This window comes from Phocoena phocoena, chromosome 14 (genome assembly GCF_963924675.1).
Source record: "Phocoena phocoena chromosome 14, mPhoPho1.1, whole genome shotgun sequence".
In the NCBI taxonomy this organism is placed as follows: Eukaryota; Metazoa; Chordata; class Mammalia; order Artiodactyla; family Phocoenidae; genus Phocoena; species Phocoena phocoena.
This window is the reverse complement of record NC_089232.1, coordinates 30,613,779-30,640,121: the sequence shown is the minus strand read 5'-3', so window position 1 is coordinate 30,640,121 and position 26,343 is coordinate 30,613,779. Positions and strand designations below refer to the sequence as shown.

Genomic DNA, 26,343 nt, shown 5'->3' with positions numbered 1-26,343 from the left:
TTCGCTTGGGCTTGTATGGTAGAGAAGATTTTAACAGACCCGCTTCCTCTGTGCTCGGAGAGGCAAATGCAATGTGGCAGCTACCTCGAGTACCGCTGCCGACCTGCACCCGTACCCAGGGGAAGGGCTGTAGTTTTTCTCATTTGTTCAACAGTCAAAAACTGTGTATTCCTGCCTGGAGCTAGAGCATAAAATTCACACCGGTACAAAAGACGGCACAGAGGCCGAGGGTAGGCTGTGTGTCTATCTGCCCCTCGGACTACCTCCATGGAGAAATCCACACTTCCTTTTCATTTTTTAGGCTTTCAGAAGTGAATCGTGATGTTGGGTGAGTGGTTCTTTCAAATCCACGGCAACCAGAGAAGTGACCGCATAGCTCTTCTTCCCGTGCTGACAAGGGTAGTAGCCCTCTGTGATGTCAGTGCCAAATGACATCTGCATGACTGTCTTGCCACATTCCGGAGTGAGTGATACTACTGGACGGGGAGCAGAATGTAAGGCTCAGAGTACACAATCAGTGGTATAAGGGTGATGCTTTCCAGTGGGGCTCTTACTGGACCAGACTTCTCATCCAAATCCACTCAAGTTCTTTCAAAAGAATTTATCTGTCTGCAGAGGAAGAGCCCCGTTTTCCTTACAGGAGGGTTGAGGGAGGTTCTTTTTGTCTGTATAACCTGGCTGAAGTCGGACAGTGACTTGGGTCGCCTGCAGGCCAGGAGGCTCTCGTGGAGCCCAGATCTGGGCTGGTCTCTTGGCAGTGCTTTTTGCAAAGTTTGAGGAAAGGTCACGTGGTATGGATGGTCCTCACACATGACTGCTGGGCACCGGCCACCAGTACAGGGGGAGTCACTGGCACCAAGCTTGCATCTCTGTAACACCTCTGCCTCCTTACTCCCACCCCTGCCCATCTTCCCAAGGAGACAGGCTCAGAAACCTCTCCACTCCCCAGCTCAGCATCTATAACGTAGCATCTCAGTCCACACTTTCTCATCCTTTTCCACAGCATATCCAAGCTTTACTAGAAGCCATCCTGTCACCTAACACTGCTGAGCTCCTCACAGGCTGAGTATTTTTCTCCAGACAGATACTGGCCAAAGTATTCAGCCAACTTTTTTTCAGAGCCAAAGAATAAGTCCCTTCCTCTCACCCTGCGAGCCTGTGGTCTTGTCTGAATGGCACATCTGCTTCAGGAGCACTCAGCACCTGGCCTCGAGCCTGGAGCCATGCCAGCTGCATCCTATACGTTCAAGAGGACGAGAAATGGGCAGGGTGACTCGACAGCTCTCCCAGCAACTCTACACCAAGACAAAACAGAACTGGAAGCTGCGCTGAGCATTGGCTCTCTGAATAGTTCCCTCTCCTTGTTGAAAAGCTCTCTTAAGATGCCTCATCCAAAGAATGTCATGGGAATGAATTCTGTGCTCCCAGCTCACTATTTGCTATAAGGGAAAAGGCAGTGTAAGGCAGGCCACCACATCCGTTCCAGTTTCCGAAAGGCCTCCTTGTGGAGACCTCCCATGCCTCCAGTGCTGCCCCCTCCAGTCATTTCTCCGCTCAGTCACCAAAGGAATTTTTCTAAGATGCAACCTGCTCACGGTCTACCCTGACCACAAGCCCTCAGCAGCTCCAAACCCCGTTCGTGATAAAGTCCCACTCCCCCACACCTTCTACGAGTTTCTTTATGACCCCACCCCTGCCCACCTGTGAAGTGAACCCCATCACCTGACTCACGCTTTCTGTCCCAGCCGCACTGAATTACTCCACGGACGCGTCATGGCGTTTCATGCTTCCGTGCCTTTGCACGGGCTCTTCCCTCATCACCAGTGTCCTACTAATCCTCTTGTCCTCCTGGAAAATTCCTCTTTGTTTTGAAACCCTAACTCAACCGTCACTCCTTTCAGGAAGGTTTCTCTGGCCTGGAAGACAGCCAATCAACGCTTCCTTACGCCTCCTCTGCACCCTTGCCCGTCCTGTAACTTGTTTACATGCCTACTAGACTTAGAAACCTCCTTCAGGCGGGGACCATGTCCTGCCCTCAAGCTTGGTCCATGACCTAAGCTCATGCGTGGTTTTTGAACGCATAGGGAAAGAACAGATGGTTGGATGTGAGGTGGCCCCATGGCATAAACTCCTGCAAGGCCCTGGCATGTTCACCTAAATGAGGCCTCCCTGTTTTAAGGGGAATAAAGAGAACGTGATGAAAGCAAAGAGTCTGTTGACATCATCTCTGAGCGACAACCACTCAAACATAAAAAGCTGCATCAGTGGTTGGGTCCCCTCTACCTTTCTCTTAACACTGCCTGCCACTGACTGTTCCAGCCACAGCGATTGTTTTAATGTCAGCATAATGCCTGCTGCTTTGTGGATGCTTTAACAAATATTGGGATGAATGAATGAATGCGAAATCTGCTTTTTTTTTGAAAGAAGCCATCAAAGGAGTGGCTTTGAAAGGCATTTGCCATATCACAGGCTTTTCTGCTTTGGGTTGTCCATCACAAGACTTGACTCAGTCAGAAGCAGAACAGAGAGATGGGTCTGGGTAGCAGTTAGGAATCTGCTCTAGGGACACACAGTATTTGTGTCTTCCTTAGTCTTGTGTCAGTTTCCTTCCTTCTCAAGAAATAGCCCAACGGTGATGGTATTTCCTGCCCCAACCAGAAGGCTCTGGCCTCTCCTTTGTCAGAGGTCCACACTGGCCCTGTCACAGCCCACATTCACCGGGAACTTACTGTGCACTGATTGGGGGGAACACAGGTGGTTTCCTACCTTCGCTTCAAGTGCTAACATTATGCAGTGGAGACCCGTCACAGAAACGAAACGGTCCAGGACTAAAACAACCACCCTCGGAGATTAAAGTTTTCTGATCATCATAGCTCTTAAGTGCAAAGGCTCTGGACTCAGACGGACCTGGGTTCAAATCCAGCCTCTGAATCTTTCTAGCCAAGTCACTGGAACAAGTCAATTATCCTTGGGGGGCTCAGTTCTCTTACCCATAAAATGGGAATAATCTGACCCACATCACAGGGAGGGTTAAAGGATATAGTGTATGTGAAGCCTGCACAGTGTGTGTGTGTGTGTGTGTGTGTGTGTGTGTGTAGTAAGTGCTCAAAAATGGAAAACTATGATTAAGAGCTTTCAAAAATACTTTGACAATATTCAGGACAGAAAGGGAAAATATTCTTTGAAGACACTGTGCTTTAAAGAGAATGGATTGTCTGTTTTTTAGGAGTCAACGTTGCTTATAAATCAAAGCCCCGGGGAAGAGTATGAAAAGATAGTGACGGCATCTAAAAAAATAGCTGTGGCTCTTACAGGCCCCAGGATTGATGGGCAGACAGTGACGGGGCCAGGGACACGCAAGCCTTTCTCTGAGAGCTGGTCCGAGAGGACTAATCCTGAAGGGCTCACCTCATTCTCCTCTGCTGGACCTAGAGTGACTGAGTCAGAACCCAGAGGAGCCACGGTCAGGGGGCCAAGGTCAAGGGGCCAAGGATGCCAGTTCCAGGCTGTGAGCCAGGGCTTTTAGGTTTAAGGGAAGGTCAGGGGATCCCAGATGCCGGACCGGAGGGGGACAGGGTGAGCCGCGCTGCCCTGAGAGTCAGGCAAATGCTTGAAAGGCATCACGTATCCGCGCTGTCCTGATCCTCCTTGTACAACCCAAAGCCAACAGAGGATGGAAATTTCCCCAAATTTCGGCCCTGCTTATGACAGAAGTTTTTCCTAAGCTAAATTTGGTTTTAGTTTTGAAGTGCCTGAGATGCACTGTTCAAATGGGTCAAGTTCCTGGCTTCTTATATCGATCGGACCATCCTCCACGCTGTGGCTGAGCTGGCTGCCCTCACGTCTGCCCACTCTTACAACAATTCCGGCCGTCATTCCAGAGGTTCCATGAGGAAAGCTCGGGGTTAGTGGTTGGGGGAGCACAAGCTAAGCCATCAGCCCTTGGGAACAAGGATTAATTTCTGGTGGAGGGGGCGGGTCCACTTGTGTGGTTCCTGTGAGCAGCAGGGCAGTTACCCTACGGGAAAGAGAAGAGAGATTTCTAAACAAAGCGACAGCTCCACCAGCAGGAGGTTGGGTTCACGCAAGGACAAGGACCCTGCTCGGGGGAGCCTCGACCTGTCTGATTTGGGTCTGATTTGTGAGAGCTTGCGGCTGACTTTGGCCCCTTGCCCTGGGCTCAGATCAGAGGCAGCATCCTCACAAGGGCAGCCCAGCTAGGCAGTGTCGTGTAGTGGAAAGAGCATTGGACTGGGAGCCAGAAGACCTGACTTCCAGCGCAGGCTCCGCCACGAACCAGCTGTATGACCTTGGGAAAGTCACCTGATTTCTGTGGGGCAACTGTAAAATGAGGGGTTGGTGGGGTAATCTCTAAGTTTCCCATCAGAGTGTGATCCAGGGCCTATTCGACCCCTCCTTGGCCCCGTGCTTCCAGGGACAGAGATGGGAGACGGCGAGGGAGGGGAGGGAGGACGCAGATGGGAGCCCCACGGGGCTGCGAATCAGGACTCCACTTTCTCCTTCTTTTTGCTTTTCTTCAGGAAGGACGGGGTGCGGAATTTCTTCTTCTTCTTTGAGGGAGACTTGGAAGGCGAACCCTCTGGGGACATGGGACCGCTGGTGACTGACTCTGTTTTGTCCTTCGAGGTGTCGACATCCGTGTCGGCACTGGTGGTCATCTGGCTGAGGCCTTTGCTGAGGATGTCCTCTGCTGTCTGCTCGTCCTCCCTGCCGTTAACCACCACTCCTTCTGGCTGCGTCTTTTCCGGCTCTGTGGTGGCTTTGCTCGTTTCCGTCTTCTTAGCGTCTTCTGGAAAAAGATCCAAAGACGTGACCCATAAGATTTCATTCAGGCGAGAGCTTCAACCTGGGGCTAATAGAACCATTTCTAGGCAATTATATAAAGGAAGTCTAGAGCAAAGAGAGGGGCGGGCTGACACGGTAAGGAGAAAGGGGTAGGCAGGGTTCTCTCCCAAACAGGAGAGAACAGGCCCTTGGCAGGCCAGGGACTCTGGGCTCTTGCCTAAAAATGTAAACAGGTAATGATCTCTAGACATGGCAGCAGCCCAGCAGGGGCCCGGTTGGGAGCTTTCCCAGGAACAGACAGAACAAGGGAACAGACGCAGACTACAGAGAGGCTGTAGGAAGGGGAGGGCACTGCCGTGGACAACTCAGGGGATGCATCTAAGAATTGCTGTAACTGGTTCAGTTTCACTAGAAAAATATGGAAATGACATGTTTTCATACCCATTTCATTTCCTACACCTCTGAGGAACTTTTCAAAAATGGAGAGTATCTTCCCAGTAGGCAGAGAGGGGCAGGCAGAGGGAGGGTGGGATTCCCTGAGTGGCATGGACCCTACAGACTGCCACCCTATTCAAGGCCAGGAGTGAAAGCCTCCTGCTGTCCTTTCTCCTCCTTCCCACTCTCTTCCCACCCTGCTTCCACTCAAGCTTTGAAATGCCTGTATGGGGAAGGAGGAGGGAAAATTCTGAAACTGTAGACTTTGAAAAGTAGAAAGGAAGGTAAAGTTAATCTAGCTCCTCCCCATTTTACAGATAGGAAAACTGAGTAAAGCAGTAAAAGCAGGCAGACCTCAGTTTCCAGCCGTCCCAGCTTAGTGTTCTTTGCACTACGTGAAACTGAGAGGGGTGTGTGTGATTGAGAGTGCATGTGTGTGAGTGTGAGGGATATCACCCCACAAGAAAGTGGGAGTGTGGGAACTGGGGAAGGTGGGAGACTGGTGTCCCTTACAGACAGAGTGGGGCAAGATAGATGTCTTGGGAAATGGCTAGCGTTCTTGATGGGGTAATGTCTTGGAGAAATGTCTGGTTACATGGAAGATGGGACAGAGGGGGTTAAATTTGGGGACAGTTAACATGGGCTAGTTTAACTATCTCGGTAAGCAAACGTCTTCTCCAATAACTCCTGAGGACTGTCCCCTCTTAGTACTGAAGACCTTGGCCCTGGCCCCCATTCTTCCTACTGTCTGGCCCGCATCCTGCCATCATCCAGCTACCAAGTCCTCTAATGCGCTTGACTCCTATGGCCCTTACTGCCCTCCCGCCCACCATGCATTCCCATGGTCATCACTGGCCGTTCTCTTGAACGCAGAAAATCAGTCCAGACACAGCCTTCCCCCGACCACTCCCCTCTCCTCTCTTCATCTGCTTTTGGCCTCATCAACCCTCTGATCCCTGGACCCCTCCCTGCCATTGCAGTCTGTTTCCCTCTGTCTGGACCACCCTTCTCTCTCTTCTCTGTGTCCCCAACCTTCACCCACACAATCAATCAGCTTGAGTGTTACCCTCCCCTTAAAGTCTTTCCTGGTCCCATCCCTGCTTCCAGGTAGAATTTGTCACTCCTTCCTTTCGGCCCCTACTAGATAAATTTCCATCACAGTGACTGTAAAACAATCGCTTCTTTTTTATGCCTATCTCTCCCCTCAAAACTGAAATAAATCAGACAAGACTGTGTTTAATTATCTACGTGACTAGCTTATAGGAGGTATTCAAAGAATGGTTGTGGAATCCATGAATGGTTGAATGTATAAGCAAACGAACGTGTGAATGGTTTTATTCTAACCAAGCCAACACCATACCTCATCTTCTTTCTTGTCTGTCCCAGCCTGAGCCTTCTACGCTGAACTGGACCCAACCTTGTAAACAAACAGCAGCCCTGCATGCTGGCCTTTGTCTCCTGTACCTATTCCCCTGTTCCCACTCTTGGCCTCCTGGGCTCTTGTACCTCCAATGGCCCCTCACTTGGATGACCCATGAGGATGTGTTTCTCAAGTCACACCGTCTCAGGTGATTTTGTTACCTGCCTTCTAGCTCCACGAACACAACTATGGATCAGAGGACCCCACATTCTGTCCAGGTACCATTTCCCGCCCTGTGGTGATAGGCATCCCCATCCCAGCAGTGGCCTTCACCCACGCCCGCCCCTTCAGCTGCATATGCAAACACAGCCCCTGCTGGCTTGCTCTAGGAGACCACAGCAAGATTCTTCTCCCCAGCCAGAAAACAAGTCCACACCGGGCATGTCACCAGCATCTCACAGAGCTTCCGCACCATGAATCGTCTGGAGAGCACCGGCAAACAGAACATGGGGCTGGGAGGCGCCATGGGCCTTGGAGGAGTCGGGTTCCAGATCGAGGTCATCACTCCCTCAGCTGAGGGGGCGGGGGGGACAGAGACCCCTGGAGGGTGCAGTTGGCCAAGAAAAGGGGCAGCAGTCAAGGCTCTAGAAATAAATACTTATTGGGCCCCAGTAAGGAAAGTATCAAGGACCAGCTCTGAGAGTCCAGATCCCTCCTTTGTTAACAGCCCACGACAGTTAAGGTCAGAACTAGCTGGGTCTTCAGCTATTTGAAGGGCTCCAGGAGCTACGGCAGATGCGAACTCACCTTCTAGCATCTCCTAAGACGAACCACTGGCTTTCTCTCCTAGATGGGGCAATTTGAGCTCTGGGAGTAGGAGACAGGTGTAGGGTGGGTGGAATGGGGTAGAGGCTGGGAAATCGGGGGATCTATCCAAGGATGGTGGCCAGGAAGCAGAGGGGAATAGGGAGAGTGGATTTGGAACAAGACTGGACTTGGCAGCCTAGGTCCATAGCCACACCATTGTGGCTTGGGAAGAGCTGAAAGGCTTGAAGAGGCTGGAGGAGGAAGGGAGGTGCTTTGGTAGGGAGATGCCGAGCTTGTTTGGGTACCTACCGCTCAGACTGGATTTCTCACTATCCCTCAGCATCCAAACACTTGTCTCTCAGTCCTCCGATGTCCCCTTCCAGAAATGCCCACTCCCTGGACAGCCCACTCTACTCCTATCTGCCAATCCAAGCATATATCTCCCCAAGGTCTGGTTCCAGCCTCCCTTGACATTTGACAATGATCTTGCCCTTCTCTAAACCTACCACCAATATATGAATTTTACACTTGAGTGTGGTCCCTTCCCACACTGAATCTGGGCTGGCCCTGTGGCTTGGAGAAACCAACAGAATGCAGAGGAAGTGCCACTGAGCCAGCCTCGGGCCGAAGGATTAAGAAGACCCAGCAGCTTCTGCTTCTATAGTTTGGGGAGCCTTGAGGCACCATGTGTAAAGTCCAACTACCTTGATGGAAACACAGATGGAGAGGCCACATGGAGAGGACCTACAGTTATATGGAGAGACAGACAGACAGACAGAGAGACAGAGAAAGAGGCCCAGCCATTCCACTGTCCCAGCTGAGCCCAGCCTTCCAGCTGCCCCTGACAAGGCACCTGACATGTGAGTGCACCATGTTGGAAGTTCTAGCTTAGTCAGGCAACCAGATGACTGCAGCCCCAGCTGACATCAGTGGAGCAGAAGAACCACCCGCTGAGCCTTGTCAACCCACAGAAGAACTAATTTCCATAAACCAGTTCTCATTAGGCACTATGACTTAATAGTTATCTACTGCTGCATAACAAACCACACCAGAACTTAGTGGCTTAAAACAGCAAGCAGTGTAGTATCTCTCACAATCCTGAGAACACAGTACATAAGGAGAACTCATTTATGAAAGCGCATTACAAGGTCCTTTTATATTTATGAGCTCATTTTATCCTGATAACAATGCTGTAAGTTAGGAAAGGCAAGGATTCATGTTAGTCCCCCATCCTGCAGTGTTTTTATGCAACTTATTTGAGATGGCTAAATTAGTAAGTGACACAGCTGACTATTTCTTTGCAGGCATAGCCAATGCTCCTGAGGGGTCCATGAGGGGATTGACTCAGCAGGGGCAGGGACAGTCAGGAGCCAGTCAACAGAGAAGGTGATGACAGAGATGGCCAGATGTGAAGGAACAGGACTGGAAGGACTACTTCAGAGAGGCTGAGGGGGTAGGAGTCAGGGAGACAGATGAGGAGTGACATTGAGGTGAATTAGCACAAGAGGATTTGAGAGCATGGGGACCAATGGTGTAAAAGTCATTCCGGATCTGATGGGTAAGCTACATGTGAAAGTGCAGATGCTACTCGGGGGGTCAGCCCTGTTGTTCTGAGGAGCTGGCCAAGGCCACCCAGCCCCACTTCACACCGTCACCCCAGACAGCTCCAACTGGTGCCTCTTCATGCGGGGAAGGCACCAAGGAGGTCCACGCTCCCCAGCTCTGCCTGTGTTACAGTAAGATTCTTTTCTAACAACTCAACTAGAATGTGCCTCTCCATGGAGCATAGATTTGGGCCAGAGAGAAGCAGGAATCCTGCTTCAGTGGGAACGACGTCAGGCAGTGGGAAAGCAGTGATCCCACCCCTCACACCCCTCTCCTCCCCACCTCTGTCCCACTGAGTAGCAGAGGTCACTCCAAGGGGCTCCCAAGAGCCGAAATGGAATTGCCACCCCTTGTCCCACTCCTGCCACCAGCCTCCTCTCCAGTGGGCTCGCCTTCCTGCAGTTGGTGCAGGGATGCTGCAGACTGCAGTCAGGCCGGGTGCTCTCTGCATGCAGATAAGGCAGTTGGTCCCCAAGGCCATTCAGGCTCTGCCTAGAAGAGGTCATGGGCTCCTTAGAGGGGCCCAAGCACTAGGAAGGGGGGGTGCAGATGTGTTCCCGAGGGCCACAAGCCCTCTGCCAAAGGGGGCGTCCAGCAGCTGGCCCAAGGCCCATTCACTGTGGGTGGCATGTCCCATGCAAGTACAGGAGTGTGTTAGTGCACGGGTATGACCTATGTGTGTCTGTCCTAGAGGGATGCCTAAACCATGCACAGCACATGTGGAATTGGTGATGACTTTTATGGTCAGGAAACCTCCCGAAGGCAGGGTTGTGAGCAGCAAAAGAAAAAACTGAGGAGGAACATATTTCCTTTGTAAACGTCCTCCCTCCCCCATTGCACGTATTGGAGTGAGTTAGTAAACAGCCTCTCTACACTTACTACAGAGACAAGTATTCAGAATCGGAGGAAACTCCTTTGATGAAGGCACCAACAGGAAGAGAAAGGAAGACGTTGTGGAGGCAGGTTGACAACACCACGATGAACACAGTCATGGGACATCCACTTGGGGCTCTGGCCTCAAGCAGATGGGTTTCCCCTGCCAATGCTGGGCCTGTGCTCAAGGCAGCAGTTCACTTACGGAGGGAGCTCAGGGTTGGGGATTCGAGCTGCATTTATACGTGTGGCCATTCTACCCAGGAGGGGGAAAGTTCTATCAGGACACCCAGCTGCTACTGTCTGCCTGGGGTTCAGCCCTCCCTGGTAAGGGCTCACAGTTGGGGTGGCGTGCCCCAAAGGTGCAGCGTTCATGCCCCGGAACGATTCTAGGAGCTCATTAAAGACACTTGCATGATCTAGGAGGTTTGGACTCTCATATTATTATCCATCCTATGTATATTATTAATCATAACCATAATTAGATCTTATATTTACATCAGGCTTTCACTCTTTCCAAGTATGTCTTCACCTACACCTTCCCTTATATATATAAGAACCTTAAAAGGGGAAAATATTAGTAGCCCCATCTCCTAGACAAGGAAACTGAGGCACAGAGCTTATCTGATTTTCTAAAATCAACAGTTGAGTTGGGCCTAGAATTCAGTTCTCTAAACTAGTATCTAATAAAGTGGTTTTCAACCTGGGCTACACATTAGATTCACCTGGAGAGATCTTACAACTCCAGGCTGCACTCCCCCATGCCCACTCCTAGACCACTGAACTCAGAAACCTGGGGTGGGACCCCGGCAGGCGTCAGGGATTGTAAAGCTCCCCAGGTGATCCCGACATGCAGCCAAGGTTGAGAATGACACCATCAGCCTCACCTGGGGGATTGCCAGAAATGCAGGGTCTCAGGTCCCACCCCAGACCTACTGTGTCTTCATTTTAACATTTTAATCTTCATTTTAACCAGATCCCTAGGCGATCCCTGTGCACATTAAAGTCTGAGCACTGGGCTGGTGCATCTAGAAAGGCCCATCAGCCATCCTGGTCTGAGTAAGAGATGAGAAGGCTGTGGGTCAATCATTAACTTACCCAGCATTGCTTAGACCCGGCTTAACCTGTAAGGTGTATTGTCACAGCTTGTGAACGGAACAAGCTTAAAGTTGGTAACCCCTGTCTCAGGTTCCCTAGAAACAGCAGAGGGGAGAGTCTCCCGTAGGAGGGCAGCACCTGTTGAAAGTCAGGTGCCCTGCAGTGAATACCTGCCCACCCTCTATGCAGACCCCCTTCTAGGCCTGTGGAGGCGCCTCCTCTCTCCCAGATGCTCAGCTCCACTCACCGTCCACAGACTTGGAGGGAGAGCCCACGGGGCTCTTCGTCTCTGACTTGGCTGGGCTCTGAGCTGGAGAAGCAGGTGCAGACTTTACAGGTGAGCCAGGCTCCTCAGGGGCAGGTTCTTTCTCTCCTGAAAATACAGAAAGCCAGCTCAGGGTAGAGGTCAAGGAGAGGAGAGGTGGGCAGACCGAGAGTGCTTTGAAACAACTGCTTTCTTCGGCTTGGTCCTCATTTCTCCTGGCTGGAGTTAGCTGCTTCCTCTAACTTTAAAAAAAAAATTCTGCTACATCCTAGGGGAGGTAAGTGGGAGGAGTCGGAGTCCGTTTCCTCCATCACAGGACATCTTTGGATGGACTTTGTTACCCCTGATGTGGACGGCAAGACTGCAGGGGGAACTCCCGCCCACGATTTGTTTGCATGTAGCTTATTGATTATTTGTCTAATTTACATGTCCGGTCCAAACAATCTCTAGAGACAAAGAGCACCATATTTTTCTATCTACTTTTTCGATTGGCACCGAGAACTCCAAGCAAGCTAACTCCAAGAAAGCCAGCAAGGATTATTCTAGTGCCTTTGTTCCTAGGAAGATGGCTGACTCTGGGTGGGGACGGGGGCTGTGGAAGGGGGCCCTGCCCTGAGGGAATGAAAGCCTTGCCTGGTGGACAAAACCAAGAGCTGAATTCTGTGTCTCAGACCCCAAGTGCACTTGAAGCAAAGAGAAGGGACAGCTCCATGTGGGGCACAGAGAGGGCTTCCTGGCTGGAGGGGGTCTGCCACAGAGGCCGAAGTGTAGATAATACTGAATCAGGTTAGCCAAGAAGAGAAATTCTGTCAGGAAGGGACAAAGGCATGAACAAGCTATCAAGAGTATGACTACTTAGGAGTCAGCATGGAGAGATGGGCTCGACTGAGATTCTGACATAAAGGACTCAGCTCTGATTGCCCGGCTAAGCGGTTTATACCCCATCTGATAGATCATCAGTAATTATGATCAGTATTATAATGAACATATTATTACAGCTAACATTTGTCTGGTGTCTACTGACCTAGGCCATATTCATAGGCACTCCTCACGGATTAACTCCTTATTCCCAGGTGAGAGGGTCGGTGGGGTCATGGCGGCAGCACCGTGTAACTGTCAGGCACGAGCCATGAGGGGCATTGTTGTGATTAACAAAATCATGCTGATAAGAATATTATTTGCTGGGCTTCCCTGGTGACGCAGTGGTTGAGAGTCCACCTGCCGACGCAGGGGACGCGGGTTCGTGCCCCGGTCCAGGAAGATCCCACATGCCGCGGAGCGGCTGGGCCCGTGAGCCATGGCCGCTGAGCCTGCGCGTCCGGAGCCTGTGCTCCGCAATGGGAGAGGCCACAACAGTGAGAGGCCCACGTACCGCAAAAAAAAAAAAAAAAAAAAGGATATTATTTGCTGATGGAGCAGGAAGGTCAAAGTGAGGACGTGACAGAGAAGAGACAGAGAGAAGCAAATGAAGATTGAAAAGGAAAGCGAGACAAGGCTGGATTGAGCCCTGGGGGCCCTGACAGGCAGCCAGGAAGGGGGTCCAGGGCTGCTGGCGGGGAGTGAGGGCCATGGTTTGCTCTGCTGCCTCTCTGGGTGCCCCGAGCTCTCCCCTCCGCCTGGGAGGTCCTGAAGCACCAGCTGCCGGGGGTTATTTACCATCGAGTTCTAGCTTCTTCCTCTCCACCTCCTTCTTGTACTCTTCCAGCTCCTGATCCGTGAGTTGGCTAAAGGGGTTGGGCGCTACCTCCTCGGCCTCGTCTTTGGTGTCCGCCTGGCCCCGGGACATCAGCTGGCTCTCTGTGGACTGAAAGTTAACCACAGAGAGTGTCGCTCTCTGAACGCCGCAGTCAGGGCCCAGGCCCGAGCTTCCTTTCAGACTCATGGGGCTGCCAGTGGTCTTGCTAGCGACAGCGTGGCATGCAGCTCCATGGCAACAGCTCGGGGCCTCGGGGTAGGGGTTGTTCACTCCGTCCCACGGCTACACCTCAACCCCCAGACCCGACTTCTTTGTAACTGCCTGGATGAACGCAGGGGGTCCTCCCTCTGTCCCAGAAATAAAATCAAAGAATGCTCCCAAGCAGAAGGAAGACACACCTTTATTGCGATCTCTACTGTGGATGCTTGCAAGCCGTCACTGTGCAAATACAGCTGGCGGCCCACAGTCAGTCAGCCAAAACCCAGCATGCAAAGCGTTGGCTCAACCAGTGTCACGCCAGCCGCTCCCCGCCATGCACCCCACCATCCCGCACCAGCAGCGCAAGCCACAGCACCCAGCAGTAAGTCATATGCAAAACACACAGTGGCTTTGGCGTTCTCAGTCCAAACTGTTAGTCCTGTTTTGCACACAGTCATAAATAACAAGGGGGCCAAGGTCCTGAACCTTGGATATTCAACCCGCCTGTACTGCAGGTCCCTGAAGGGACATTGGCAAAATCACTGTGTTTCACCCCCTCTGGGGAGCCCTTGGCTCTGGGGAGCTCACCAGCTGGGCCTTGTGTAAGCTTCGGGAATCCTTTGATCCCTCTAGCTCGGGACAGCTCAGACTCCATAGTCCTTTATCCTAACTCAGCAACCTCATCTCAGCCTTTGGGAATTCAGTGGTCTGGAGCCAAGGAGTCAAAGAAAGTGAGGGGGGTGGGGATGTGAGCCTGGGCAGCTGGCCCACACCACACACTCCAGGCCATCTGTCTCTGGCTCATCAAGTCTTCTGATGATGGGCCCATGGGCTCCTTCCAAAAGAAGGCAGCACTGGGCCTATCTTAAGGAACCATGGGGTTCAAAAAAGTCCAAGACCAGGATCCCAAGAAGAGGGACTCCAAGGAGAGCACTCGGTACAAATGGCAGAGTTTTTAACAATGTTGATCACAGTATTGAACTGCCACCTCCCCCCATTATCGTGGGGTATTTCTATCCTTGACCCTGTAGCACATTTGATGTTTCTCCTCTTGGCTCAGCTGAGGTGGGGTGGAGGTGATGACATAACCTTCACACTTCCCCTGCCAAGGGCCACCCACCTGGTGGGTTGCAGCCTGATCTGCAATCATGACATCACCTCAGTTTGCTCTACAGAGAGGAATGGTCCCTGTATCCCCCGCCCCTGCCCTTACTGCTAAGGAAGATGCCACTGCTACTTTGCAATGAGCAGCAACGATTTCCAACACAAGCCGGAAGTCTGACGTTCACCCCTTTTGCTAAGCGCTAAACAAAAACTGTTCTATCTCAAGCAGGGGAACAACTTTATATTTTCTAACTCTACGTGTGTTTGTGTGGGCAACTCACTGCCCCTTCCCATCCTGTAGGAGTACCGGTCCTTATATACATGTCTGCCCTCTGAGAGCCTGTGAGCGTCTTCCCAGAGCTACGGCCTGATGGTGCTGTTTCCACGCACAGAGGCCAGAGCCGCTCAGGGCAGCCAGGCCTAGAGCCGCTGGGAGAGGCCAGCCGCGCTCCTGAGAGGTCACTCTGCGGGACACTGACAGAGGGCAGAGGGGAGTTCCAGGGGGAGGCATAGAAGCCGCATCACTCCCGTGGGCTGGCTGGGCTACTCCTCCCCTGCCTGGCGCCCACGGGAGGCGATGAGATACTGTCCCCAGTCCTCACAGCATCCATTTTGCAGCAAGAGCACCAGTGCCCAAGATCACAGGGGAAGGTGGGCCTATAAGGACTCAGGGGTCCTGCTGCCCGGCCCCAGGCACTGCAGACCCAGAAGGCAAACACGTTTCCCCTCCAGACAAGGGCAGCGTCTGCTGTACCGGGCTTCGGCTCTTCTCAGCGATGACACTCGCCAGCAGCTGAGACTGAGGCCCCGCCGACTTCACATCCTGTCGGTTTTGTTCTCGAATCTGTGTAGAAAGGGATGGGGAGGGTGAGGTAGCTGTCCAGCAGCAGGGTGTGGAGTTGGCAGGGAGCATCCCCAGGGCACACTAGAAAGGTCGCCCAGGGGTGCAGATGTAACGCATCACATCCACTCTGAGACAGTCTGTCTCCACGTCTGCTCCAGAATGAATGAGAAGTTTATGTAGAACACCAGATTCTCATTAACGATGAGCAGGTCATTGAGATGAAGAGGGAAATGAGGCATAGTAGATCCTTGAGGAAGCTTCTCAATTTTTAATATTCCTATGAAGTCCCTGAGGAATTGGTTTAAACTACAGATTCCTGGGGGGCCACCCCGTGCATATTGAATCTCAGTCCCATGGGAGGAGGAGTGGGAGTGACCCAGGAATCTGCCCTTCAGAGGACCACACACTGAAACACTGTTCTGGGAACACACCCGACCTATTGAAGGCGGTCTGTTACAAGTTAAGTTTTTAAAGTAACATTAGAAATATAAGTGAGTGAACTGTAAAGCAAAGGTAGAGAAATAAACACAAAGGATTTTGCAATCTTGAAAATGAGCCAAAGGGAAATAGCATAAAATTTGTAAAAATTCGTTTTGCGGGTTGGTCTCTTAGACACATCTAATGTCTAAAGCTAGCACCTCTCTATTTGAGGGTTACACAGGACTACAAAAGCACAGCGCTTAGCACTGTGCCTGGAATATGGCCAATAAATGGTAGTTTCTTTTCCACAAGAGGCATCTGGGATGTTGGTAAGTCAGGCGCATCCTGGGGATTCCCCCCCACGCCCTTGAGGAAGAAAAGATGGGAGGTAATTAGCTATCCCCTTACCTTGTTGCGCATGTCCAGCACTTCTTGGGGGTCAGTATACAGAGGCACAAATTGGTTTGGGTTTTCGATCCGTATGGGCATGCCACTGCTGGATTTCTCCACCTCGTCAGCCTTCATCCACTGAACACACACAAGGCCCGGTGGGTAAGGCAAGGCATATGGCTCACCGTCCACCCTAGTGGTCCACCCCATGAGATCTGGGCCGACCAGCCTACATGCAAGTCAGCAAGCCTAGACAAACACTTTCCCTCGTCTTGGGCCTCTTTGATGTGTGTCTCCCAGAGCAGAGATGGGCAGCAAATGACCCAGCAACCGAAGAAAGGCCCCAGATCAATGGCCATAAAGAACACTTAAGAGGAGGGACAGAGCCGTGGTGCCAGCTTTGACAGACAGGCAGCCACTGGTGTTGTAGTATTAGATGACTCATGGATGTTAATTAGCAGGGCTTTTTTGTTTTTGTTTTTTTAAACGAAGAGCTATTCTATTTGGCTGCCAGCTACTTTGTTAGTGAAAATCAAATTAAGAGCCAGGGTGTGTGATGAGGGAGAGAGAGGAAAAGAGCATACAATTTGTAAAAACTCAGTCTGTGGGCAGGTCTCACACATCTAATGTCTAAAGCAAGCACCTCTCTACAGAAGAGGGTTATAAAGGGAGTGGACAATGTAATAGAAGCAAGTACCCCATGCACCTTCTGGTTTTGCATCAGATGGTCAGTTCAAATGTTGGGTACCCCTCCCTTGAATTTCCCAGAAGCCCCTTCCAGATATGGGAGCAAAAAGCTTTCATGCTGCTGGGAGTGACCTGGTCCAGCCACCCTCTGGACCAAAAACTCAGCATAGGGGTGCAAGAAACAGGTGATCTGCTCCGTAGGCATGAGAAGCTGCTCCCAGATGCCCAATAGGAAGACTTAGGGGGAGACAGGACTAGTGCAGGCCCAGGGGAGGTTTGCTGTTTCCCTTTTAAAGTTGCTTAGCCCACACAGGTAGCTGGGCACTCTCCTTCCACCCCAATCTCCCCAGCGGAGCCCCTCTGCCCTCCTTACCGTGGTCTTCGGCCGGGGGCTACCCATGCTCCTCTGGACCTCGTCGGCCACATTGACCCGCAGGTAGGTGTTGGGCGTGTTGAGCCAGCGGGTCTTCTCCTTCTGCTGCTTCTGGGCGTGTTGCCTCAGGGCGGGCACCGGGGTGCCGTCCTCCTCAAACACGAAGGCTGTGACCGTGGCTGGAATCTCCACCTCACTTTTGTGTTTGGTTTTCTCTTGAACAAAGGGGTAGCGGTAGGTGTAGCCTGTTCTGTAACCCTAAAAAGGACAAAAATAGAACCACATGTGGTGGGGAATATGGTCAGGTACATGCCTGCTCGTCCGCTCACACGCTTTACCCCCTTCCATCTAAAGGCCTCAGTTTAACCCAAAGTCTCTGTAATACAACCCAGGCCTTGCCGCACCTCTGGTGTATTTCAGAATTGTTCCCTGTCTTGGTCCCCCAACCCCTCCCCTCCTCCACCCCAACAAGCCCTCTGATCAGGATGAGAAAGTTCCCAGAATCCTGTGGACCAGACAGAGCTCCAGCTTTTGGTCTGGTCCAGTAGTTCTCAACAAAACAGAATCATGCGGAAGCTTTAAAAGTGTGTATGCCCGGGCTCAACTCAGAGTTCCCCATTTCACTGGACAGGGGTGCAATCTGGGCTACAGGATTTTAAAAAGTTTCACAGCTGATTCTAACAGTAGCCCTCCCTTCCTCGACTCTAAGGCTTCTTAACTATTTTTCTCTTGGGAGCCCTAACTCTGACTCAAGAACATCCCTGTCTCCTAAGCAAGACCATGTCCCCCAAAGGTGGACTGTTACTCAGAATGAACACTCGGGAATCTTAACAGCTGCTGGAGCAATTCTCGGCTCTACCTGTCATCCTTTTTAAAATTAAAGTGGCATTAAAAAGAAAGTGGACTGGGGCTTCCCTGGTGACGCAGTGGTTGAGAGTCCGCCTGCCGATGCAGGGGACACGGGTTCGTGCCCCGGTCCGGGAAGGTCCCACATGCTGCGGAGCGGCTGGGCCCGTGAGCCATGGCCGCTGAGCCTGCGCGTCCGGAGCCTGTGCTCCGCAATGGGAGAGGCCACGACAGTGAGAGGCCCGCGTACCGCAAAAAAAAAAAAGAAAGTGGATTACAAGAAAAGTACAGAGCCGTGTAGAAAAATTAAGCAATATAAAAAACATAAGGAAAAAGTGGGTTTTATGCAAAATCTCATCCCCAGAGACAACCACTAAAAGTCATTTCAGTCATCTCTCTAAGCACACACATACAAATGCATGTATGTAAATATACAGACTATATAATTAATGCATCATATAATATATATAAAACAGTATATAAATGGACTGTACCACATAAGCAGCTTTTTAAAAAATTGAGATATAATTGACATGTAACTTTACATTAGTTTCAGTTGTACAACATAGTGATTCAATATCTGTACGTATTATATGTGTAACTGAATCACTTTGCTGTACACCTGAAATTAACACATTGTAAATCAACTATACCACAATGAAAAAAACATTGTGTGTATTGTGAAATGATTACCACGAGTCTAATTAACATCCAGTACCTCTCATAGTTACCATTCTTTTTCTTGTGATGAGAACTTTTAAGATCTACTCTTTCAGCAACTTTCAAATATATAATACAGTATTAATAACTATTGTCACCATGCTGTACATTACATCCCCAGGATTACTTATTTTATACATGGAAGTTTGCACCTTTTGACCCCTGTACCCATTTCTCTCTGCCTCCCACCTGGCAGCTACCAATCTGTTCTCTGTATCTATGAGTATGAATTTTTTGATTTTTGGTTTTTGAGGGTGTTTTTTCAATTCCACATATAAATGAGATCATACGGTATTTGTCTTTCTCTGTCTGACTTATTTCACTTAGCATAATCCCCTCAAGGTCCATCCATATTGTTGCAAATGGTAAGACTTCCATCTTTTTTATGGCTGAATAATATCCTATCATATATAAGTACCACATTTTCTTTATCCATTCTTCCATCAGTGGACACTTAGGTTGCTTCCATACCTTGGCTATTGTAAATAATAATGCTACATAATCAGCTTTATAAGATGCTTTTAGCTCATCAATGTGTCTTGGAGTTTTTTTCATGTTATTGAACCTACAAATACACAGCAACCTTTAAACAACTACATAATATGCCAGTGAACGGACATATCATAATTTATCTAACCAATACCAGTGGACACTGTTATTTTCAAAATATTATAAACAACCCTGAAATGAGTATCTTTACACATTTTTCTTTAGGCAATTAACATAAGTGCCTAGTAATGAAAATGACTGAGTCAAAGGGAGCACAGTATAAGTTTTAATATATTTATCATGTCCGTCTTCCCAAAACACTGAGCCAATTTACACTTCTGCCAATTGTGCTGGAGTTCCCAGTTCTCGTCTCCTTTCCCCCGCACTGAATATTGCCCCACTCTTCTTTTTATAGGATTTTCTGAGCCATTCTGAATTTCAACTGAAATTTAAAGGATTTTTTAAAAATTAAAAAAAAAATCCTTGGCAATCAGATGGGTTAAAAGTAATATCTTCTTCTTTTGTTTTGTTCTTTTTGGATTACTAGTAAGACTGGATATTTTTAATTACACTTAATGGCTTCTTGAATATCTTCCTTTGTAAACTGGGTTCTCAGTTCATTTTTCTATTGTGATGGTCATCTTTTTCATATTGATTTGTAATACCTCCTTTTACAGTAAAGATATGAATCTGTTTGTTTTTGTTTTTGTTTTTTTGCGGTACGCGGGCCTCTCACTGTTGTGGTCTCTCCCATTGCAGAGCACAGGCTCTGGACGCGCAGGCTCAGCGGCCATGGCTCACGGGCCCAGCCGCTCTTTTAGCTTTGTTTATACGGTGGGTGGGGTGGTTTATAAAAATACAAATTTTGAATTTTAATGTAATCATATCTGTTAATATTTGGCATCACGATTTCAGACTTTCCTGCCATGCTTGACAAGGTCTTTCCCAACACAAGAGCATTAAAACTATTAATCTATGTTTTTAAATACCTATATCAATTTCCTTTCCATGTTTAAATTTTTGACAAATCAAGGATTTATCTTGTTGAAAGGACAAGGTAGTAATCCACCTTAGTTTTATTTCCCAGATGGCTAACAGTCTATCTTTTTCCCCCAGATTTATAAGATGGCTGTTTATCCTGTGTTAAATTTTCATGCCTTTGGGATCTATTTCTGGATTCTCTAAGCTGTAGCATTGATTGGCCTGTGCATTCTGGACTAGTGTTCCACCCTTTAGTGACTCAAGCCTTATCACACTGTACCATGTGGTGGTAATCACTCTTTTTTTTTTTTTTTGCGGTACGCGGGCCTCTCACTGTTGTGGCCTCTCCCGTTGCGGAGCACAGGCTCCGGACGCGCAGGCTCAGCGGCCATGGCTCACGGGCCCAGCCGCTCCGCGGCATGTGGGATCTTCCCAGACCGGGGCACGAACCCGTGTCCCCTGCATCGGCAGGCGGACTCTCAACCACTGCGCCACCAGGGAAACCCCACTCTTCTTTTTATAGGATTTTCCTAGCCATTCTGAGTTTCACCTGAAAGAACATTTTGCTCAGTCCTTATACATTCCCCCACTTTTGAGGAAATTACATTGAGTTTATTGATTAATTTGGAAAAGTTACCCTACTGAAGCTTTTAACCAAGAATAAATTATAGCTCTTCACTGATTTCAGGTTTTCTCTGAGGTCTATCGGTAAAATTTTACAGTTGTCTTTAAAGGGGTTCTGCTTAAAGTTTGATTTTGCTGCATTTGCAAATAGGATTATTTTCTCATTATATTTTCATTGTTTTGTTTCAAAATTTAATGGAAATTCTTCTAGTGTTTCACCATGATACTGGTGTGTGTTTTGAGAAAAAAATCATTTTAATCATGCTAAATAAATGGCTTCCTATCCTACTTAACAGCTATTATTTTTATAAATCAATATTAAATTTTTATCAAATAACTTTTGATCTCAAAGTGATCAGAAGGTTTATATTTTTGACTCATTGATATCATGAAATATATTTAAAAGATTTATAATATTAAACCATCCTTCAATACTAGGAATGAGCCCTCACTTGGTTATTGTGTATTATTATTCTAATGTTATGCTGGATACTATTTGCTAGTTTTCATGCAGCCTTTTTCATCAACTCAAAGTGAGATTGGTCTGAATGTGTTATAATTGTTATGGTTTGGTTTCCTTCTTTCACTCTTATCTGTAACAGCTTAAATAGCATAAGAATAGCCTGTCTCTTAAAGGTCTGAAAGAATTTCTGCATGAAACCACTTGGTCCTGGTGCTTTATTCAGCCACAGTTACACAAATGTTAACAGGAGTTGTATTTTCATTGTGGAGTGTACCTTTCACCATTATAAAGTGACCCTCATGCTCAGCCTGGTAATAAAGTGGAAGTGATTTGGAGGAACTGGGGGCAGAAGGAAAGGATTGATTATTGCAATGACCCAGACACAACAAAGAGAGGGTCCAAAGTAGTAGCGGTGAGGGGGAGGGGAGGTAAATGATACAGAAATGTCACAGAGGTAGGTTTCATCTTCGCTTTTTCGAGCAATCTAAGAAGTCAGAGTCTCTTCCTGCAATTAGCTCCCCACTGTATATGCTTTCTTCTTATTCTTGAATTGTCTCATAGTTACGTCATATATCATCAATCAAATTGTTAGCTCCAGAAGGAAGGATGTCTTATAATTCTTTGGATCCTTTAAAGCCCACTCCTGGACATATACCAGTTAACGCCCTACCTGATTGATTGATTCATGCGTTACAATAGGATATTATTTTAATGCTGCTCACCAGGAACAGGGAAATTAATGGCATTATGTGTTTTCCGCGTTAAAGTCATGAGACTAGAAAGAAAGGCAGAACTAACTGCAAAAGAGGAGTGAACAAAGCTACAAAATGAGAGAGGCTCTGTGGTGCTGATTTTTGCTGGATTACCACCTCTCATACCAACCAAGGGCTTCCTACCCCTTCTCTAAAGAGCACCGTGCAGGTATGATAACAACCACAGCCCTTGGAAAAGGGGTGGCAAAGGCCACCACTTGAGAAAACTCAACTACTATGAGAATGACCACAAACTCTAAGTCAAGTGGCCGATCAAGGGGCTTTAACAAATTAACTGTGATGTTGGCAGTTCTCACGCCCACCGAATGCTTCATATGGACTGGTTTTGGGGGAGCTAAGCCACAAAGGACTGGCCTGGAAGGACAACGGCAGGAGACTCACCAGATTGTCCAGCATCCTCATGAGGGCCTCGAACTCATGCTCCCCCAGCCGGCTCTTCTGCATGGGCCCGAAGGTGCTCCCCGCCCACTGCACGGAGCCCACCTCGTGAGGCCGGTGCTTCTCCTGCTCCAGGAGGATGAGGTTCTCCACGCCCCCCGCACTGGACAGAGCAGACACCTGCGCAAAGGGCAGAGAACGCTCAGCTCACACACACGGGTGTGCGCGTGTACACACACATCCCTGCGCGTGTACCTGTGCTCCTCTGTGTAACAGAGAATGGAGATCGGGGAAGATTAGAAACAGAAATGTCTGGAAAACTGAGCTGTAGTTGGTTTTTTCCTCCCAGAGGAAAGCCCCTCCAAACTTGTAGGGCCTGTGCCCATTTCCAGGGAAAGAGGTATTAGTATTTCTTTCCTAATGTCAGTTCTTAGGGGGACATAGCAAGTGTTAAACCTTAAGAATAAAGCAATGCAGAGTACTGAAAAATCACCTGGGACACAGACCAACCACAAATTGTGATTCTTTCTGGGGAAGGAGGGAAGATGAGAAAAGGGGACTTCAATTCTTGTCTGTAACATTTTACTTCTTCCAGAGGAAAAGGCCATTGATCTTTGTTAAATCTGGTTGGTAGCAGGTGTCGATTATATGACTCTCTGCACTTTTCTGTATGTCTGAAATATTTCCCCTTAAAAAAAAAAAAAGTCACTTGAAAGAAATAAGCTGCCTTCTAGGCCAGTGAAATATCAGTGTAGCTGCATGTTGGGCTGAATTAACAGGTCTAAATGCAGAAGACCCTCCATGATGGCGTTATCCAGTCAAGGAAGCCCAGAGAGAGGAGACACATGAAATGCTGACAGTCACAGCCGGGCACTGTGTAGGCCTTAGGAAGCTTTTACCAGAAGACTTAGAGCGTTTGTCCCACTGTCAAGGCTCCATGGGGAGGGGACAATCCAGGTGGCTACAGGCACATCAAGACCCCAGCATTCTGATTAATATTTGATATCCCATGTAAACCTGCTTGTTATGGGGGAACGGCTCTGATCATATAAACTTTCAGTGTTCCAGTTTTTGTGCCAGTTATTGTTTCACTGAAAATGAAAAGAATGCAGTGTAGCTTGCTGACAAACACAGGTCTATGAACACACGAGGATCCTGGACACACTCCAGAGTGTGTTAAATTCACCAGTGTAACACGTGGCCCCTGTGAGACTTCCTAGAGGTCAGCCAGGCAGCGTTTCCAAGGTGACCCCCGTCACTCTGTGAAGAGGAAGAAGCAACAACGAGCATTTCCATGCTCTCTTCATCCGAGGCATGTGTCCTATGGAAGCCTCCATTTTTATCTTAAAAGGATGACTCCACACCCTACAAATATAGAGACTTCGAGGCCTTTTATTCCATTCTCTCACCCAAAATGAGTCCTTGTCTAGCATCCCTAGAAGTGGTCAGCTCCGTGCCTGGGAAGGCAGCCTATTATACTGTTGTCCAAATGTTAGAAGGGTTACAGTGAGTTGATATAGATTACCCTGAGTTGAAATCTACCTTTTTATTATGTTCATTCACTGGTCCCAGTTCTGCCCTCTGCTGACCCCTGTTTTCTAATTCTGAAGTCCCTCACACCTGGCACCTGGAAGGCTGAGCACCTGGAAACGCACTCTCAAAGCTAGTGAATCCCAGCTGGTTGATCAATTACCAAGTTCATCCTGGACCCCTACCTGGCCAAGGCAGGGCTCGAGCTCTGGGACCCTGAAACCCTGACTTGAAGCGCCAACTCCCTGAAGAGAGGTCCCAACCTGACAGCTGACCTCTCCCACCGACGCTTGCCTTCCTGAGAGGCAGTGCAATGTAGTGTTTAGGACATAGGACCTGGGTACCAGGCTGTCTGGGTTTGGATCCTGGCTCTGCCACCTACTTGCTGTGTGACTTTCAGCAGCTATTTACCCTCCCTGTGCCTCAGCTTTCTCATCTGTAAAATGAAAATAGTATCTACCTCGTGAGGATTATTTAAGGTAATATTTGTAAAGCACTTAGAATAGCACCTGGTGCATACGGAGTGCCATAGAAACATTTTGATAAATAAATTCTGAGGTTTTACCATGAAAGGCTGAGAAGCAATAGCCCCTGGAGACTGGTCATTCACAGAGGAGGAGAAAACTGCCCACACCCTTGCAAGAGCTGCCTCCTCTCACCTCCCCCTTCCCCCATCCGTTTCCATGGCGATGGGTAGCAGATGGAGAATCGCCTGAGCTTCTCATCTGCCTGTGAACAGAGCAGGGAGCTGCCTCTCTCAGCAGAGGATGACCCAGTTTCCTGGAACCCCAAACTGATGGGGAGCAAAGAGAACACTGTCCCCAGGAGAATGGAATAGGCTCTTAGCCTTGAACCGCTGAAATGACCACGGACGCATTTGCTTGTTTGCCAAGGCCACTGAGGGAGAACACTAGTCATGATGGAAACAGAATTTCGGTGCTGGGCATTTGACCAGAAATGACCCTTCCAGGGACTGCAGTCCCAACAGCATCTGCAGGCTGCCGTACCTGGGCTCTTCCGAGCCTTAATGCACCCACACTCTTGGTCCAATCTCTCCCGTTTTTTCCCCACAACTTCCAGTTTCATTTCACCCTCTAGAAGCCTTCCTGCTCCACCTGCTGAAAAAAAATCCACTGGCGCTTTCCTGGGGTTATCTGTCCCCATCGCCTGATGCGCTTTTAAAAGGTTACATCAAACCAGTCCTGACTGAAAAGAAAGTGACAGCAGACAGGGCCAAGAGAAGCAGCTGGGGCCGTCCAGGAAAGTGGCTGGCAGCTCTGCCCTTCATCTCCCCGGCTGCTAGATGGCCATCCTCCCTTTGCTTAAATTTCACAGTGGCCATTTCTGGGGATCTGGAGCCTGGGGAAGGCATCCTTCACCGTGTGGTGGAGGGGGGACACCCGGGAACCTCTCTCCATTCGTTCTTTTTCATGAGATATTTTCTCCTGGAAGCCTCTTCTTCAGAAGAAAGATGGGCAACTCTTCAGATGTGGAGAAGGGAAAGTAGGCATATCAGAGGCTCTGCCAGGTTCTAACAACACTCAGGGGTCAGAGTTCAGGGCCAGCATTATTGGATGGGGAGTCAGGAGGGTCTCACACCACCTCCTCTAACATTTCTTCATCACTGTCCTCTCAACATATCCTTCAAAGACCATTGAGAAAGATCCCACTTGTAGAGCCTCCACTAGTGCTGCTTCTGGGATTATGCCATTCTTCCCCCATAACGCCCAAGAGAGGGGCAGGCCGTCTTCCTCGGGGCACTGCTCTGCCCAGACCAGCCAGGAGAGGGCAGATGGGACACCAGAAGGGCCCTGCAAAGAGCCGACTCACCCTGGAGCAGCTAGCCTCTCCCTCTGTCAACCGAGTCCTAAAAATACCATCGGCAACACCTCTCCTTGTCTGAAAGGCCATCCTCACAAGGTCTCTCTAGACCCAGGTCTGAGGTTGAGGAAATGGAGGCTTGCAGAGGGCGAGTCCCTGACCCAAGAGCACAGAGCGCAGGCTGGGAAGGATGGAGCCCAGTCAGTTGTGACAGACCCTCCTACTCACCTGACGGCTTGCCACACCGGAAGGAGCATATGCTTGGCTTATCCAACACTACCTGGTAATTTGATAAAACTACAGGATGTGTGTTTTCCTATTGCTTCTCCATCAAGTCTTCTAGGGGTCCCACGACTACTGACACTCCCCACCCACGCTCTATCTCATCCTTTACCAGTTAGGAGAACTTCACCATGGGCTCCCTGGACATCACCCTGGGGCTTCCCTGGGGTCAGGCCTGCCATGTCAACACTCTACTTGGGCCTTTCCACTTCTCTTTCTGGACTTGACCACATTCATGGTCTTTGCAAACTACCCTTCTCCGAACAAAGAAAGGAAAGAAGACTTACCTGTGTGGTGTCTCGGGGCACAGCTAGAGGTAACAGGTACACGCGCCAGGTTATACAGGAGCATGGGAAGTACAGTTCCTTCCACTGTCCTATGATGAACCCAGGCAGCTCCCCCTCCTGAGCACTGATCCCCAAGAGTTGGGTGCTGGTTGTTAGACAATGGCGGTGGAAAATTTTAAAGCTACAAA

General features: G+C 49.2%; 1 protein-coding gene across 2 annotated transcripts in view; it reads right to left on the bottom strand.

Annotated features, from left to right (window-relative positions):
* Positions 1-3,155: 3,155 nt before the first annotated feature.
* The window catches only part of ADD2 (adducin 2), a 43,939-nt gene continuing 20,751 nt past the window's right edge, over positions 3,156-26,343 (bottom strand). Inside the window, exons 9-15 of one of the 2 annotated variants that reach the window (XM_065891367.1) lie at positions 22,239-22,415; positions 16,962-17,219; positions 15,920-16,039; positions 15,002-15,091; positions 12,906-13,053; positions 11,232-11,357; positions 3,156-4,810 (exon numbers count right to left, since the gene is read on the bottom strand). In XM_065891367.1, the coding sequence (XP_065747439.1) occupies positions 4,503-4,810; positions 11,232-11,357; positions 12,906-13,053; positions 15,002-15,091; positions 15,920-16,039; positions 16,962-17,219; positions 22,239-22,415 (1,227 nt within the window). In that variant the 3' untranslated portion in view covers positions 3,156-4,502. The remainder of the gene's footprint in view (positions 4,811-11,231; positions 11,358-12,905; positions 13,054-15,001; positions 15,092-15,919; positions 16,040-16,961; positions 17,220-22,238; positions 22,416-26,343) is intronic. The other variant, XM_065891368.1, reaches the window with a different exon arrangement.